General features: G+C 40.6%; 1 protein-coding gene across 1 annotated transcript in view; it reads right to left on the bottom strand.

The window, feature by feature from the left end:
• fat3a (FAT atypical cadherin 3a) overlaps positions 1-17,796 on the bottom strand; it is a 570,475-nt gene that overhangs the window by 131,687 nt on the left and 420,992 nt on the right. Inside the window, exons 11-12 of the mRNA XM_059964604.1 lie at positions 16,068-16,278; positions 6,250-10,332 (exon numbers count right to left, since the gene is read on the bottom strand). Coding sequence (XP_059820587.1) covers positions 6,250-10,332; positions 16,068-16,278 — 4,294 coding nt within the window. The remainder of the gene's footprint in view (positions 1-6,249; positions 10,333-16,067; positions 16,279-17,796) is intronic.

The raw sequence follows: 17,796 nt of genomic DNA, 5'->3' as shown, positions 1-17,796 counted from the left end.
CAAGTTTGCGGATGACACGAAGTTGGGCGGCCGTGTTAGCTGTGAGGAGGATGGTAAGAGGATGCAGGGTGACTTGGATAGGTTAGGTGAGTGGGCAAATTCATGGCAGATGCAATTTAATGTGGATAAATGTGAGGTTATCCACTTTGGTTGCAAGAACAGGAAAACAGATTATTATCTGAACGGTGGCCGATTAGGAAAAGGGGAGGTGCAACGAGACCTGGGTGTCATTGTACACCAGTCATTGAAGGTGGGCATGCAGGTACAGCAGGTGGTGAAAAAGGCAAATGGTATGTTGGCATTCATAGTAAAAGGATTTGAGTACAGGAGCAGGGAGGTTCTACTGCAGTTGTACGAGGCCTTTGTGAGACCGCACCTAGAATATTGTGTGCAGTTTTGGTCCCCTAATCTGAGGAAAGACATTCTTGCCATAGAGGGAGTACAGAGAAGGTTCACCAGATTGATTCCTGGGATGGCAGGACTTTCATATGAAGAAAGACTGGATCGACTAGGCTTATACTCACCGGAATTTAGAAGATTGAGGGGGGATCTTATTGAAACGTATAAAATTCTAAAGGACAGGCTAGATGCAGGAAGATTGCTTCCAATGTTGGGGAAGTCCAGAACGAGGGGTCACAGTTTAAGGATAAAGGGGAAGCCTTTTAGGATGAGGAAAAACTTCTTCACACAGAGAGTGGTGAATCTGTGGAATTCTCTGCCACAGGAAACAGTTGAGGCCGGTTCATTGGCTATACTTAAGAGGAAGTTAGATATGGCCCTTGTGGCTAAAGGGATCGGGGGGTATGGAGAGAAAGCAGGTACAGGGTTCTGAGTTGGATGATCAGCCATGATCATACTGAATGGCGGTGCAGGCTCGAAGGGCCGAATGGCCTACTCCTGCACCTATTTTCTATGTTTCTGTGTTTCTATGTTTCTATTAGCTTTTTATTGTGTCTGACTGTGTTGACAAAAACTAAGTAATGACAGGAAAAACACAAATTTTATGAAAAAATTACAAACTCAGGAGGTTGCACCAAAATATTGCTAGATTGCTGAGACCTTGTTCTATAAACATATGATTTTAGATTTCTTAACATTTAAATTTTTGTCTTTTCAAAATTAAAACCTGTTTTATCCAAATTCTCAAGAATCAGTGAAATGACAGTCCTCCTAGTTAGTCTTTGCTGAGGAAGAATTCCTTCTCCATATCAGCTGTACTGAAATGTTTAACCCCCTGTGAACTCACAATACAGCTTCACTCACATGGCTGAATTACTCTCACAGATGAAGACTAGGTTATCTTTACTCTCACCTCAAGTCTGTTCCTGCCTCCTGCCACTGATTCTTCCCACATTTTCCTACTCAGTGCTGCATTAAAGTGGCCATCCAAATTAGTCAAGGAGAAACATCAACTACATTTTCTTTCAGTACACAGGATCAGACAAAAGAATTTGCTGCATAGACACTTATTCTGGAACTTCATTAGCAACAACGATGTTGCCTGGATTGGGGAGCATGCCTTATGAAAACAGGTTGAGTGAACTTGGCCTTTTCTCCTTGGAGCGACGGAGGATGAGAGGTGTCTTGATAGAGGTGTACAAGATGATGAGAGGCATTGATCGTGTGGATAGTCAGAGGCTTTTTCCCATGGCTGAAATGGCTATCACAAGAGGGCACAGTTTTAAGATGCTTGGAAGTAGGTACAAAGGAGATGTCAGGGGTAAGTTTTTTATGCAGAGAGTGGTGAATGTGTGGAGTGGGCTGTCGGCGACGGTGGTGGAGGAGGATACAATAGGGTCTTTTAAGAGAGTCCTGGATAGGTACATGGAGCTTAGAAAAATAGAGGGCTATGGGTAACCCTGGGTAATTTCTAAGGTAAGGCCATGTTTGGAAACGCCTTGTAGGCCAAAGGGCCTGTATTATGCTGTAGGTTTTTTTCTATATTTCTACATCTCCTGCTTGGAATACCTGGCTGCAACCCTTGTGTGTGTCTATGGCCTCTGAGCACAGAGAATATTTTTCCTTTGGGCAATTTTCTCAAACAACCTATGTGGGTTCTCTTTGAGATCAAACTACATGCTTCCTCCTGTTCCAGCACTGCTGTAACCATTCTTCGAGTGCATTACTGTCCAGTAGAATAAAGAATGCCGATTGTGTTTTGTGAGCATTCCTTAACAGCTGGCTTGTCTCAACAGATACTGAACTTCCTGACTGAAAATAGCTTTTCCTAAATTATTCCTCAATCCTTCTCTTGGGCTCCTTTACACAAAGACCCCTCCTTCTCTCCCAACACCTTATGTGAGTGTTATCAAAAATTCCTCATTCTGAACCCTATACTGTGAACAGTGCGGTGAACTATGTGCCTGTCGGGACACGCCCCTGCTGACTGCTCCTGTGGCTCCTCCCACAGGCCCCTGTATAAAGGAGACCTGCGGCCTGAAGCTCGGCCTCAGTCTCCAAGACCTTGTATGATAGACACTCACTCCTGGTTCCTTCTTCCAGTCAATAAAAGCCGATATCTCGCCTACGTCTCAGTGTGAGTTATTGATGGTGCATCAAACAGTGAACACTTCAATTCACATAGGCAGTGGATTCATCAGTTGATAACTTTGAACAGGTGCACAAAGGGACTTGCCACCTTTTGGAACTGTGTAATAGGAATTTCTGAATGCTGCTGATGTCCTGACTCGTTCCATCAAATTATCAGAGTGAATCTGAAGATTATGATATCCAATACCATATTCCGCATTCACACCAAATGCAATCACAAGTTCCATTTATATCAGCTGAAATCAATTTGGTTCCAACAGTTTTCTAGCTGCTTCTCTAATACATTTAGGAAAGTTCGAACAGGTCAGTATGAATGAACCTGCTGCGGAATTATGTCTCATCTTTGCTTTTAATTTCTTGTTCTAACATATTATGTCATTGGTAAGTGATACTATTGAGAAATTAACCCAACTTCTGTCTTCACAGACAAACTATTTTACTAATTTTATTGGAACATTTCAACAATAACTTTTACTAAGTGAAATATGTGTAGCTGGATATACTGGGCTTCCTGTCAGATCGCCAGCAGGTGGTAAGACTGGGCTCCCTCACCTCTGCCCCTCTGACCCTCAGCACAGCAGCCCCTTCAGGGCTGTGTACTAAACCCCCTCCTTTACTCTCTATATACCCCTGACTGTGTTGCCACTCACTGCACCAATCTGCTAATGTGATAACGACACTACACCGATTGGCCTAATCTCAAATAATAATGAGGCAGCCTACAGAGAAGAAGTCATCACCCTGACACAGAGGTGTCAAGAAAACAACCTCTCCCTCAATGTTGCAAAAACAAAGGAGCTGGTTGTGGATTACAGGAGGAATAGAGACAGGCTAACTCCTATTGACATCAATGGATCTGGGGTTGAGAGGGTGAACAGCTTTAAGTTCCTCTGCATAAACATCACTGAGGATCTCACATGGTCTTTACATACTGGCTGTGTGGTGAAAAAGGCACAGCAGTGCCTCTTTCACCTCAGACAGTTGAAGAAGTTTGGTGTGGACCCCCAAATCCTAAGAACTTTCTATAGGGACATGATTGAGAGCATCCTGACTGTCTGCACCACTGCCTGGTGTGCGAACTATGCTTCCCTCAATCGCAGAACTCTGCAGGTAGTGGTGCAGACAGCACAGCACATCTGGAATTGTGAACTTCGCACTATTCAGGACATTTACAAAGACAGGTGTGTTAAAAGGGCCCACAGAATCATTGGGGACCAGAGTCACCCCAACCACAAACTGTTCCAGCTGCTATCATCCAGGAAATGGTACCGCAGCATAAAAGCCAGGACCAACAGGCTCTGGAACAGCTTCTTCCACCAGGCCATCAGACTGATTAGCTCATGCTGACACAACTGTGTTTCTATGTTATATTAACTATCCTGTCGTACATAATATTTATTATAAAATAGTATAAATTGAACATTGCACATTTAGATAGAGACGCAAGATAAAGATTTTTACTCCTCATGTATATGAAGGATGAAAGTAATAAAGTCAATTCAATTCAATTCTTATATGGTTCAAATTGTGTTATTAACCTAGTGGTGATGGATATATTACTAAATACTTTTCTTATGGCTGAGAAAAAAATAATGTAAAAAGTAAAAGTTCATGGTGTAGGAGGTAATTGGTTGGCTAGCTGAAAACGAGTAGAAATAAGTCGGATTTTTTCTGGTTGGCAAGATATTACAAATGGTCAGCCCTCGGGACTGGTGATGGAGTCCCAACTTAATTATATAAATGACTCAAATGAACAGATTGAAGTTTTGGTTGCTAAATTTACTATGACACAAGGATAGATAGGAAAGTAAGTGGTGCAGAGCAAATAATGAAGCTACAAATCGAAATAGGTAAGTTAAGCGAATAAGCAAGGATATGGCAAATGGAACATAATAGGATAAGTAAGCTATTCTTTTTTTTGGCAGGGAGGGTAAAAACAAAAGCACAATAGTCAAACAGTCAGAGACTAGATATCTGATGAGCAGAGGAATCTATGTGATTCCCAGTGCCTGACATTATATTAAAAAAGGTAGTAATAATTAAAAACACAGAATGCTGTTATCTGCTAGAGGAAATGAACAGAAAATTCCATGCTTCACTTACATGACATTGATGAAACTGAGTATAGTATTGGTCTCCTCATTAAGTAGGATGTTAATGTGCCGAATAGTGTTTAAAGAAAGCTTATTACATCAATACTCAATTTGTCAAATCTTTGCCCATTCACTAAACTTGTGTAGCAGTTAGTTTATGTGCTTCTTCACATTTACTATATGACTTATCTGTGCCACAGCACATTTAGCAACCATCTGTCATTCAAGTTATTTATGCAAATAGTGAGAGATGTTGAGTCCCTGCCACCATTTGCTGTGGTATGCTACTTGTTACATCTTACAAACATCTTAAAATCTACTCTTCATTTTCTGTTAGCCAACTAATGTTCTATTCACACAAATAATACCTCCTACACTTTGAAATTTTAGTAATAATAATAATAATAGCTTATTTTATGAAGGACTTTTCATACAAATTATGTTGTTCAAAGTGCTTTATAATGGGATAAAATTCAAACATGATCATAAGAGACAAAACATGTTAGTTAAAATAGCAAGGTTTTGAGTTGGCATTTAAAATACAAAAACCTTTGATTGCCACTATTTTAAATGTGCTCTGGAAATCTTAAGTATAGTCCATCCACTGATTCCCCTTTATCCACAGCACATGTTGCTTCTTCAAAAACTGTTGATAAAATGGTCAAACATTAAATTCTCCCTCATAAAACCACAGTGACTTTGGCTGACTATCTTGATTTTCTTTCTGAGTACTCAGACATCACATCTTCATAAAGTGTTTCTAATATTTTCCTTATGACAGATAGTAAAATAATTGCCTGTGTTCTCCAGCTTTCTGTCCTCCTCACTGTTTAAATAATAGTTACATTTGTTAATTGAACCTAGTTTAAGACAGAATAGACAAAACATTTTTTTTTTAAATCGCAGGGTTCTGAGGCACTAACTCTTTCCTCAAAGACAGTATAATCTAGTTTCCTGATAAGCATGGGAGTGAAAGGGAATTTGGCTAGAATGGAATCTAGACTTGATGGTACAATTACATCAGCCTTGATCCTACTAAATGTTGGTGGAGGCTTGAGAGGTCAAATGACCCATCCATTCTCGTAATTCATCGCTATTTTGTTCCCTGCACTAAGTGAATCATATAGCATCATCTCTTGTTTTAGAACTCCCAGAAAAATATTTTGGAATGAAATCCTAATATTAGTTTTATTAAACTATATGGATTTCAAGTAATATATGCATCAAATAAAATATTTGTATAACCAACTTAAAAGTAACAATTTTGCTAAATCTAAATTTGGTAGTTGATTAGCTCATCTGAGCAAAACTATAATTTATTAGGTAACCATAAGACTAAACAGATATAAAATATTCATCTAGTGAATAATGAAATTTTAAATAACAACACTATATTGCAAACTTTAATTATAGGATATGTCCAAAATTATCTAATACATAGATAGCACAGGAATTTACTTATTGACTAGTTAAAGATTTTTCCCCATAATCAGTGAGCTGTCAACTTTGCTATCATACACCAACATGTGCTTCATTTGACAAACTCCATTAATTATTCATTCTGTGCTGTTTGAAATGTAAGGACTTTAATGTATTTGGGACTTACCTGTAATATGATAGCTAACTTGACGGTTGATTTCAGATGTGTCGTCATCTCTTGTGCTGAGGACTGCCACAACCTCACCAGGTGAGTCACTTTCTCTCACTGATCCTCGGTATATCTCATTCAGAAAATTTGGAGAATTGTCATTTATATCTGTGACAGTTACTTGAACTATTGCTGTTGAGGACAGGGATACAATCTCACCATGGTCCAAAGCTACCACAGTGAAGGTGTAGGCTGGTTGCTTTTCATGGTCTAGATCTTTAAGTGTCCTAATCCAGCCATTGTTGGGGTCGATAGCAAATACATTCATAATGTCTTTGAGATCCAGTTGAGTAGTTTGCAAAATACTATATGTAACTTGTCCATTGGTTCCCGAATCTTCATCAACTGCTTGGACTTGGATCACTTTGGTTCCTATAGGCATTCCTTCCATTATAATAGCCTCATAGGGATTAGTCTGAAAAACAGGCTTGTTGTCATTCAAATCCCCAATTTCAATTGTGATAATTGTTGTCAAAATGATGTCAGTTCTTCCATTATGAACAGTGACTGTAACCAAAAACTCGTAGAACGGATTTATTTCATAATCAAGTTTCTTGTCCAATTTTAACACCCCAGTATGTGAATCTATAACAAATACTGCATCTTGGTTGTTTTTTGATAATCCACCATTAATTGTATTGAAGAGAACAGTCTGACGGGGCAAAACCTGGATTGTGCCAACTGTGCTCCCTATGGGGGCATCTTCTGGCAGCAGGAATGAATACTGATGCTGCAGAAAGGCTGGGAGGGCTGTCTCAGGAGGAAGCACGTGAAAGTATACAGGAACCAGAACATTCCTCGCAGGGACACCTCCATCTGAGGCTTTCACAAAAAATGAGAGAATCGTATTCTTCAAATGGTCAAAACTTCCCTTAGTCACAATCCACCCCGTTTCCTGGTCAATGTCTATTGCATTTGTTACATAGTCCGAATCTTCACTGTACAATGAATATAAGATTTTAGCATTTGCTCCTTCATCTGGATCAAAAGCCTCAACTTGGGTGATCAACGACCCTTTAGCCACATCAGCCTTGACACTTGTTCTGTATTCTAGGGCCATGAATTGAGGAGCATTGTCATTGTCATCCACCAGTATGACCCTCACTGTGCAGAAGGCAGATCTACCACCACCATCAACAGCCATTACCATGATATCGATGTTACTCTCCAAAGGAAGTTCTCTGTTTAGCTTTTCTGTTATAATAATCATCCCTGAAGAATCAATAGAGAACCGATCTTTTGCAAAGTCATTCACTATACGATAGTTAATATTTCCATAGTCTCCAGAATCACCATCAGTAGCAACTGCCTGTGCAACCTTACTCCCAATGGCAGAGTTTTCTCTCATTTCCACCACATAAAGATTGCTTGAAAAGACTGGACTGTATAAATTGGCACCAAGCACCCTGATGTGCACTTGAGCAGTGCTGGTAAAAATGCCGTCAGACACAGAGACATTCAAGTTATACACAGGATCCATTCTTTGCTTCCGATGATTGGAGAGCGTAATGATACCTCTCTTGTTGTTCATGACAAAATTCATGTGGTCATTGCCAGACAGAATGCTGTACTCTAACCTGTCAGCGTCAGAGCTATCGGCATCGGATGCCTGCACACAAGTTACAAAGTGACCACGTGGGGCAAGTTCATTCACGTAGGACTCGTAGAGAAGCCGGTTGAAAACTGGCGGGTTGTCATTCATATCAGTTACATAAACCGTCACAGAAACATCACTGCTCATGGGTGGGATGCCATTGTCAGTTGCTCTTGCTATAAAATTGTATTCCTGAATTAACTCATAGTCCAACATGCGAGATGTTAGAATCAGCCCACTTGTGCTGTCTATATGGAAGTAATCCGTACTGTTTAAATGGTCTTGAACAATCTGATAGCGCACTAACCTACTGTTTTCAGAATCTACATCTGCAGCAATAACCTGCAACACAGATGTTCCGACCATTGAAGATTCAGAAAGGGTTGCTTCATATACAGCTCTTTCAAAAATTGGAGGGTTATCATTAACGTCTTCTACTGATATATCCACGGTCACTTCTGCTCGAGCGCCTGTGAGAGAATCTGTCGCTTTCACAGTCATTTTATAGCTGGACTTAGTTTCATAATCAAGAGGACGAATGACACTAATCACTCCTGTGTAAAAATTTATATTAAACTGGTTTAGAGGATTTCCATCAGTAATTGTATATATTAGGCTCTGACCTTCAGGACTAGTTGCATTGACGCTGAGGATAGGGGTGTGTAGCTGTAAGTCTTCTTTTACTGTTTTTACATAAAATGGCTTTGCAAAGACAGGCATTGCTTTATTAACCACTGTAATAGACAGTTCTACTTGAGTGGAGAGAGAAGGAGAACCACCATCTGTTGCAATGACCATGATGTTATATTCAACATTGGATAAATCAAATTCAAAAGGTTCCTTTAATGTAACAACACCAGTATACCTGTCAATCTCAAAATGACCATGTTCTTCTCTGAGGAAGTAAGTTACCTCTCCATTTTTGCCCTTGTCACGATCCATGGCACTGACATGATATATACGTGCTCCTGGCTCTGCATCAACTTGAACTGCAGCATAATAAGGAAGACCAACAAATACTGGTGGATTATCATTAATATCTTCAACCTGAACTCTAATGACTACTCGTGCAACACACCAGGGATCATCCTCACGACTTGCTTCCACCACTAATTCATACAGCTCTTGTTCTTCCCTGTCAAATGACACGGGCATTGTTTGCACTATTCCTGAAGTAGATTTAATTGTAAACTTGTCACCAGGATTCAATATTCTGTATTTCAATGGCTCATTAAGCCGGTTCCCCACAGCATTTACCACAGCTACTTTCTTTGTCTCTGTGCTGTTCTCCAAGATAGAAGCTGAATATAAACTTTGAGTGAACCGAAGACCACTGTCAATAGCAAATTTCACTTTTATCTTTACCAATGCTGTGCTGCTGAATTTTCCGTCAGACACACGAACAGTAAGGTGATAGAGTTCTTCAGTAAGGGTTTGATTCCTTACAGTGATTATTCCACTTCTTGGGTCAATTGAAAAACAATTTTCTGCATTTCCATCCAATAGTGTATAAGTTAATTCTGATATTATTTCAAAGTCAGGGTCTGTAGCTGACATCATGAGAACCTCGACACCACTATAGGTTGGCAGGAGGAGAACAGATTCATAAACATGCTGGCTAAACTCTGGGGGAGAGTCATTGACATCGGTCACATGAATGGTAACATCAACTGGAGAGTCAGCCGTGAGCTGTGGACTTCCACTGTCTCTGACGTGCACTTGGAAATGGAAAATCGGAATTGTTTCGTGGTCAAGGTTGGCAATGGTTCTGATCGCCCCTGTGCTGGAATCAACTGAAAAGTATGTTTTTGCTGTGGATTCAACAATCTGATAGACAAGCAATGCATTCTGATTGCAATCAGCATCAGTAGCCTTTATAACAAGAGGATTGCTCGCTGAAATTAAAACAGCACTTTTGGGTGGAGCAGCCTCACTAATGCTACCTGAATACTGCGAATGTAGGAAGACTGGAGGATTGTCATTTTGATCGACAACATGAATGAGGACTGTTACATTTGAGGACATTCCTGCCATGTTGGTTGCTTGCACAATCAGCTGATATGAAGGAACGTGCTCATAATCAAGCTCTCTCTGAACACTAATGACCCCTGAATAAGGGTTTATGGCGAAAATGCTCTCCAAATTTCCAGTTTTTATTTCATAAACTACGGTTGATTGACTCACTGCTGTGATCATAATCACTGAGGTACCAACACTGGCATTTTCATTTACTTCAACCATGTATTCTTTCTGATGGAACTGGGGCTGAGCATTGTCTGAGAAACTCACAGTGATACGTACAGTTGCAGTTGTAAAAAGGGGTGGTACTCCCTGATCGATCGCTTTAACATTCAGAACATAGTGGCCAAGGTGGGTGAGATCAAGTTCTTTTGAAACACTGATAATCCCCAAAACTGGTTCGATCTTAAAGGTATTCTCATTGTTGCCTGAAACACAAAAACGTTTGCAATATTAAAAATGCATGCTGATTTTGAGATATTAACAGAACACATACAGAATACTAAATTAAAACTGCTATCTTATTTTAATAATGCAAGTCATTTTGGCCATCCTTCAAAAGAAAATATATTTAAATATACATTTCAAATATGGTGGATTCCTGTTAATTGGAACACATTGGGACCAGTACACAGCCCAATTAAGCAGCCATCCCAATTAGCCAAAGTTTCGTGGAAATAGTTTAAAAACGGTATAAAAAGGACAAACTACCACATAACTGAGTAACAAATTAAGTACTTAAATGAAATACCAAGCAGATTAGAAGAACACTAACAATACTACCACAGCACAATAAAACTGTAGTTCCCAATAATTATCAACAGAGGAATTCATCCAGTTTACACTGCCATACTCATTTGATTGACTGCAAATGAACAAGGTCAGTGCAGACACCTAGTGCATGTAATGGACTGCTTTCAGACAATGCTTTTGATGATTGTGTCTTCCAAACCATCCTTTTCATTGTAACATGCATGATGATTGTTGATACCTTCAAATTCATGTGAAATTGTTTCATTTTCACTCTCTAATGTTTCTGGCCTCTCCAAGCCTCAATGCCTGAAACCATAGTGAGCAAAACGGTTCTGAATTGTCTTACTGCTTATTTCTCACCAACTATCAGTGACAAATTCACTGCTTTAGAACATAAACATATGCAACTAACATTATTTAAAAACGGTTTGTTCTAAGCATGGTGTAGTGCCTAACAGCCACACAAGTACACACGACTGACACTAGTTCAAAACTTTGGCAATTGTCTCCAGTACCAATTAAATGGCTTAGTGTCCCAAATAACTGAAGGGCATGCCAGCTTTTTTCTCGATTAGTATTGTCTGGTATGAGTTGCCCCAAATTAGTGGCTGCTCGATTAACCCAAATCCACTGTATTATTATTTGGACTGATTTAAAAAATCTACAAACCCATCATCCTTGGGAGAGTTTCAACCATGGGCCCTAATCTACCGTGCCACTTCCAATTCCACTTGCAAACCAAAGTTGCTAAAGGATGGAAGGATTACAAAGAGCAAAAAGTTTGACACATACAATAAAAGGAAGGATCAATATCCTCTACTAAAATAAAAAGTAAAATGAGAATAATTAAAGGAGGACTGCAACCCATTAGGGGCAAAAAAACAGAAACCGCCTTGTGGATCAGTAATTATAATTTAAAGACTTTTGATCGATCTTCACCAGGGAGGGATGAAGTTAATATTTCTGCTCAGAAGTGGGATGAGTATATAGTATACTTGACAGGATAAAAAAAAACAGAACCAAAATAGATTTGTTCCACAATGGCACCCCGCCTAAAGGGATGTATCCCTAAACACTTGGATAGAGTCAGAAGAAATCGAACACAACCCTTTTACTCTCTTTTCATTTGGGTGCCATGCCAGAGGACTGACAGTTCAAAAAACAAAACAATTGTTAAACCTAATAACTACTGGCCAATGATCATAAATCAACTGATAGGAATACAATTAAAATCATTGTGAAAAACAAAATTAACTTTCACTTGGAGAGATCTGCGTTCATGAGGAGCAGTTAGAATGGATTAGTTAAAGAAGAATCAAGTTTGACTATCCAACTGAATTCCATGTTGAATTAGCAATGTGTATGCAAAGGGTGATGATAGTGGATTGGACATTTGGATACTATTCCTATGGGCACCAGAATAACATATTCTACATCCTTAATATCGCCTGACTCCATTTCTGACTCAGGTCACCATCTGATAGAAGCTTTATTTAAATTTCATTGCCACTAAACTTGACTATTCCAGTACATTCTTGACTATTTGTCCAGTCCTGTAATCCTCTGAGATACTCATGTGATTCTAACACTAGACTCCTGTATACTTCAAAATTAAATATTCCACCACCTGTGGGCCTCATCTTAGGTGTCATGACCTTAAGCTTTTGAATTTATAGGAATACTCTGCTGTCTTCTGGCAGTTGCAGTACAGGACGCAAAACAGATTACCAAACAGGCTGCAAAGCGCACTACCAAACAGGCTGCAAAACACACTACCAAACAGGCTGCAAAACGCACTACCAAACAGGCTGCAAAACGCACTACCAAACAGGCTGCAAAACGCACTACCAAACAGGCTGCAAAACACACTACCAAACAGGCTGCAAAACGCACTACCAAACAGGCTGCAAAACGCACTACCAAACAGGCTGCAAAACGCACTACCAAACAGGCTGCAAAACGCACTACCAAACAGGCTGCAAAACGCACTACCAAACAGGCTGCAAAACGCACTACCAAACAGGCTGCAAAACGCACTACCAAACAGGCTGCAAAACGCACTACCAAACAGGCTGCAAAACGCACTACCAAACAGGCTGCAAAACACACTACCAAACAGGCTGCAAAACAGATTACCAAACAGGCTGCAAAACGCACTACCAAACAGGCTGCAAAACACACTACCAAACAGGCTGCAAAACAGATTACCAAACAGGCTGCAAAACGCACTACCAAACAGGCTGCAAAACGCACTACCAAACAGGCTGCAAAACGCACTACCAAACAGGCTGCAAAACGCACTACCAAACAGGCTGCAAAACGCACTACCAAACAGGCTGCAAAACGCACTACCAAACAGGCTGCAAAACGCACTACCAAACAGGCTGCAAAACACACTACCAAACAGGCTGCAAAACAGATTACCAAACAGGCTGCAAAACAGATTACCAAACAGGCTGCAAAACGCACTACCAAACAGGCTGCAAAACGCACTACCAAACAGGCTGCAAAACACACTACCAAACAGGCTGCAAAACGCACTACCAAACAGGCTGCAAAACACACTACCAAACAGGCTGCAAAACGCACTACCAAACAGGCTGCAAAGCGCACTACCAAACAGGCTGCAAAACGCACTACCAAACAGGCTGCAAAACGCACTACCAAACAGGCTGCAAAGCGCACTACCAAACAGGCTGCAAAACGCACTACCAAACAGGCTGCAAAGCGCACTACCAAACAGGCTGCAAAACAGATTACCAAACAGGCTGCAAAACGCACTACCAAACAGGCTGCAAAACACACTACCAAACAGGCTGCAAAACGCACTACCAAACAGGCTGCAAAGCGCACTACCAAACAGGCTGCAAAACGCACTACCAAACAGGCTGCAAAACACACTACCAAACAGGCTGCAAAACGCACTACCAAACAGGCTGCAAAACGCACTACCAAACAGGCTGCAAAACGCACTACCAAACAGGCTGCAAAACGCACTACCAAACAGGCTGCAAAACACACTACCAAACAGGCTGCAAAGCGCACTACCAAACAGGCTGCAAAGCGCACTACCAAACAGGCTGCAAAGCGCACTACCAAACAGGCTGCAAAACAGATTACCAAACAGGCTGCAAAACGCACTACCAAACAGGCTGCAAAACGCACTACCAAACAGGCTGCAAAACGCACTACCAAACAGGCTGCAAAACACACTACCAAACAGGCTGCAAAACAGATTACCAAACAGGCTGCAAAACGCACTACCAAACAGGCTGCAAAACACACTACCAAACAGGCTGCAAAACACACTACCAAACAGGCTGCAAAACACACTACCAAACAGGCTGCAAAACGCACTACCAAACAGGCTGCAAAACGCACTACCAAACAGGCTGCAAAACGCACTACCAAACAGGCTGCAAAACGCACTACCAAACAGGCTGCAAAACACACTACCAAACAGGCTGCAAAACAGATTACCAAACAGGCTGCAAAACGCACTACCAAACAGGCTGCAAAACACACTACCAAACAGGCTGCAAAACAGATTACCAAACAGGCTGCAAAACGCACTACCAAACAGGCTGCAAAACGCACTACCAAACAGGCTGCAAAACAGATTACCAAACAGGCTGCAAAACGCACTACCAAACAGGCTGCAAAACGCACTACCAAACAGGCTGCAAAACGCACTACCAAACAGGCTGCAAAACGCACTACCAAACAGGCTGCAAAACGCACTACCAAACAGGCTGCAAAACGCACTACCAAACAGGCTGCAAAACGCACTACCAAACAGGCTGCAAAACGCACTACCAAACAGGCTGCAAAACAGATTACCAAACAGGCTGCAAAACGCACTACCAAACAGGCTGCAAAACGCACTACCAAACAGGCTGCAAAACGCACTACCAAACAGGCTGCAAAACGCACTACCAAACAGGCTGCAAAACGCACTACCAAACAGGCTGCAAAACGCACTACCAAACAGGCTGCAAAACGCACTACCAAACAGGCTGCAAAACGCACTACCAAACAGGCTGCAAAACACACTACCAAACAGGCTGCAAAACACACTACCAAACAGGCTGCAAAACACACTACCAAACAGGCTGCAAAACGCACTACCAAACAGGCTGCAAAACACACTACCAAACAGGCTGCAAAACAGATTACCAAACAGGCTGCAAAACGCACTACCAAACAGGCTGCAAAACGCACTACCAAACAGGCTGCAAAACACACTACCAAACAGGCTGCAAAACGCACTACCAAACAGGCTGCAAAGCGCACTACCAAACAGGCTGCAAAACACACTACCAAACAGGCTGCAAAACACACTACCAAACAGGCTGCAAAACGCACTACCAAACAGGCTGCAAAACGCACTACCAAACAGGCTGCAAAACGCACTACCAAACAGGCTGCAAAACACACTACCAAACAGGCTGCAAAGCGCACTACCAAACAGGCTGCAAAGCGCACTACCAAACAGGCTGCAAAACACACTACCAAACAGGCTGCAAAACAGATTACCAAACAGGCTGCAAAACGCACTACCAAACAGGCTGCAAAACGCACTACCAAACAGGCTGCAAAACGCACTACCAAACAGGCTGCAAAACGCACTACCAAACAGGCTGCAAAACGCACTACCAAACAGGCTGCAAAGCGCCCTACCAAACAGGCTGCAAAGCGCACTACCAAACAGGCTGCAAAACAGATTACCAAACAGGCTGCAAAACGCACTACCAAACAGGCTGCAAAACGCACTACCAAACAGGCTGCAAAACGCACTACCAAACAGGCTGCAAAACACACTACCAAACAGGCTGCAAAACGCACTACCAAACAGGCTGCAAAACGCACTACCAAACAGGCTGCAAAACGCACTACCAAACAGGCTGCAAAACACACTACCAAACAGGCTGCAAAACAGATTACCAAACAGGCTGCAAGGTAACTCTAAGCTAATTATAAACTTATCTATGAACTAGGGGCACAGATTAAAAATAAACTCAATTTTTTAGCGAATTTACTGGAAACCAGGATAGGCTACAAAAAGACATTAGTTTTGTATAATGCGTATTCAAAGAAACAGATTTCTCTCATAGATCATAAATCTGAATTAAAGAATTATCTCATGCGTTAATTAAATAGTAAATATTTTTCAAGTCAATCTGGTGCTAGAATGAAGCGAAAATTTATCATGTAAGAAATAACATTACAGTTCCTTGGGAATTCTCTGAATAGCAGGTGGCAGACACAACTTGTTGCATTTAATCATGTTTATTATTTTTGCACAATTTAATAGCTCTGATACTTGACATATGAGGAAAATCAATTCAGGATATCAATCATAATGCATATTTTCTCCCGAGAAGCACTATTTCTTTGCATTCACACTCACCTGCTTCAATACTGTACAGTAATTCTGCGTTTTGACCTTTATCTTTGTCCAGAGCTGTAACCTGCAGAACTGCAGAGCCAAGAGCAGCGGATTCAAAAACGGAACCTTCATACACAGCACTAGTGAAGTATGGAGTGTGGTCATTGGCATCAGCTACATTCACTATAACCCGTGCCAAGTTGCGCCGGTAAGGGAATTCTTGATCTCGGACCTGGTGAAAGAAATACGTATATGCATAGAGCTCAGCATATATAAAAGAGCCAATGCTAAATTTGTTTTGCATTTATACATACTATGGTATTAAAGACATATTGTTAAATGTTTTGATATAAAACTAACTTAAATTCATAATAGATTTCACATCTATCAATGTTTTCCTCTTGATTAAGAAATTACAGCATATAAATGTTTATAAATCAGTTATCATGTGCAATCCAAGAATGTTTTCACAAGGTTCTGCAGAGAAAATACTGCTGTGAAGGATTGATGCTGGATGCTGGCAGAGCTCTAAAACTATGCTTGCAATTTTCAGCATATGTTGGCAACAGTGTTTATCATATTACATCTTCTACATAATAATGTACATAGTCTAAAGAACTGAACCGAGAACAGTAGGTGATGTCACATTTTATCTATGAACCTTTATATAGCTGGAATGAGGACTTGCCAATTTACAAGTACCACATGCCCAATAGATGAGGTGTGAAGCAGTAGGAGATTTGCCATGCTTCAGCAGGCAGCTGAGGTGTGCTTGTGACAGAAGGAATCTGAAAGCAAAGTTCACTTTATGGCCTTTTCCTCACCAATTATTTGTCCTCAGCCGGTTGTCCAATTGCATTAATACCAGTCTGGTTCCGGGTAGCCTTTGTCACTCCATGCTGTGCTTCATTTCCTACCTAACTGTGTCAAGCCGACAAGTAGCTTACAGAAATTTGAAATGGACCTCAGTTTGTAAATTCCTTAAGTTTAGGATTCCAACAACCAAAAGAGTAAATTTGAAGGAAGTGTTTAAGGTGTTAAGAAATGTGAAAATGGTTTAAAATTCAACACCTAGATAATTTTGCCTATACACATACTATACAGTGAGCAAATCAGCTTGATGGTCTTACGTAGTCTCACTTAACTTGAGCATGCAAAAGGCTGCCTTTCAGAAGCAAGGAGAAATGCAGATGGATTTTACACGCAGAAATCAGTATTCACTGTACATAGGATGAATTGCACTGAAGGATATACAATCTAAGTACAGGGCATAAAGAAAAACTGCTGGATAGAGCTGGATGTCAGATCATCTTGGAAGTGAGATCAGTAATAGTAATCCTGAGAGAATATCTTATCTATGCTACAGAGAGGTAACAAGCAACAAAGCAACTGATTTTAATCATGAATTTGAGGACAAAAGCAGTATTTAATTGTGGATTTAAACTAGTAAATCTCCCATAGAACTTCAATGAGATGAAGCAAATTTTGAGCCACAGTGCATTTAAATAAAGCCTTTTGATTTGCTTTGTTGATACCAAGATGATGGCTATAATATAGAAATGTAAAATAATTTAAGAAATTAATCTTGAGTAATAACATTACTTGAGAGCGTATCATGGCATTAGTTGCATTGTTGAATGACAGAATACCAATTTTCTCAGTCCAATTTAAAGCAACTTGCTTTTATAAGTTTTAATTATACGAGTTAAAATTCTCATTATTTAGACAAAGGAACTAAAAATGATGATTT

The sequence above is a fragment of the Hypanus sabinus genome, chromosome 3, assembly GCF_030144855.1.
Source record: "Hypanus sabinus isolate sHypSab1 chromosome 3, sHypSab1.hap1, whole genome shotgun sequence".
Classification (NCBI taxonomy): Eukaryota; Metazoa; Chordata; class Chondrichthyes; order Myliobatiformes; family Dasyatidae; genus Hypanus; species Hypanus sabinus.
Note: the sequence above shows the minus strand (reverse complement) of the source record. Positions and strands in the feature narration are given on the sequence as shown.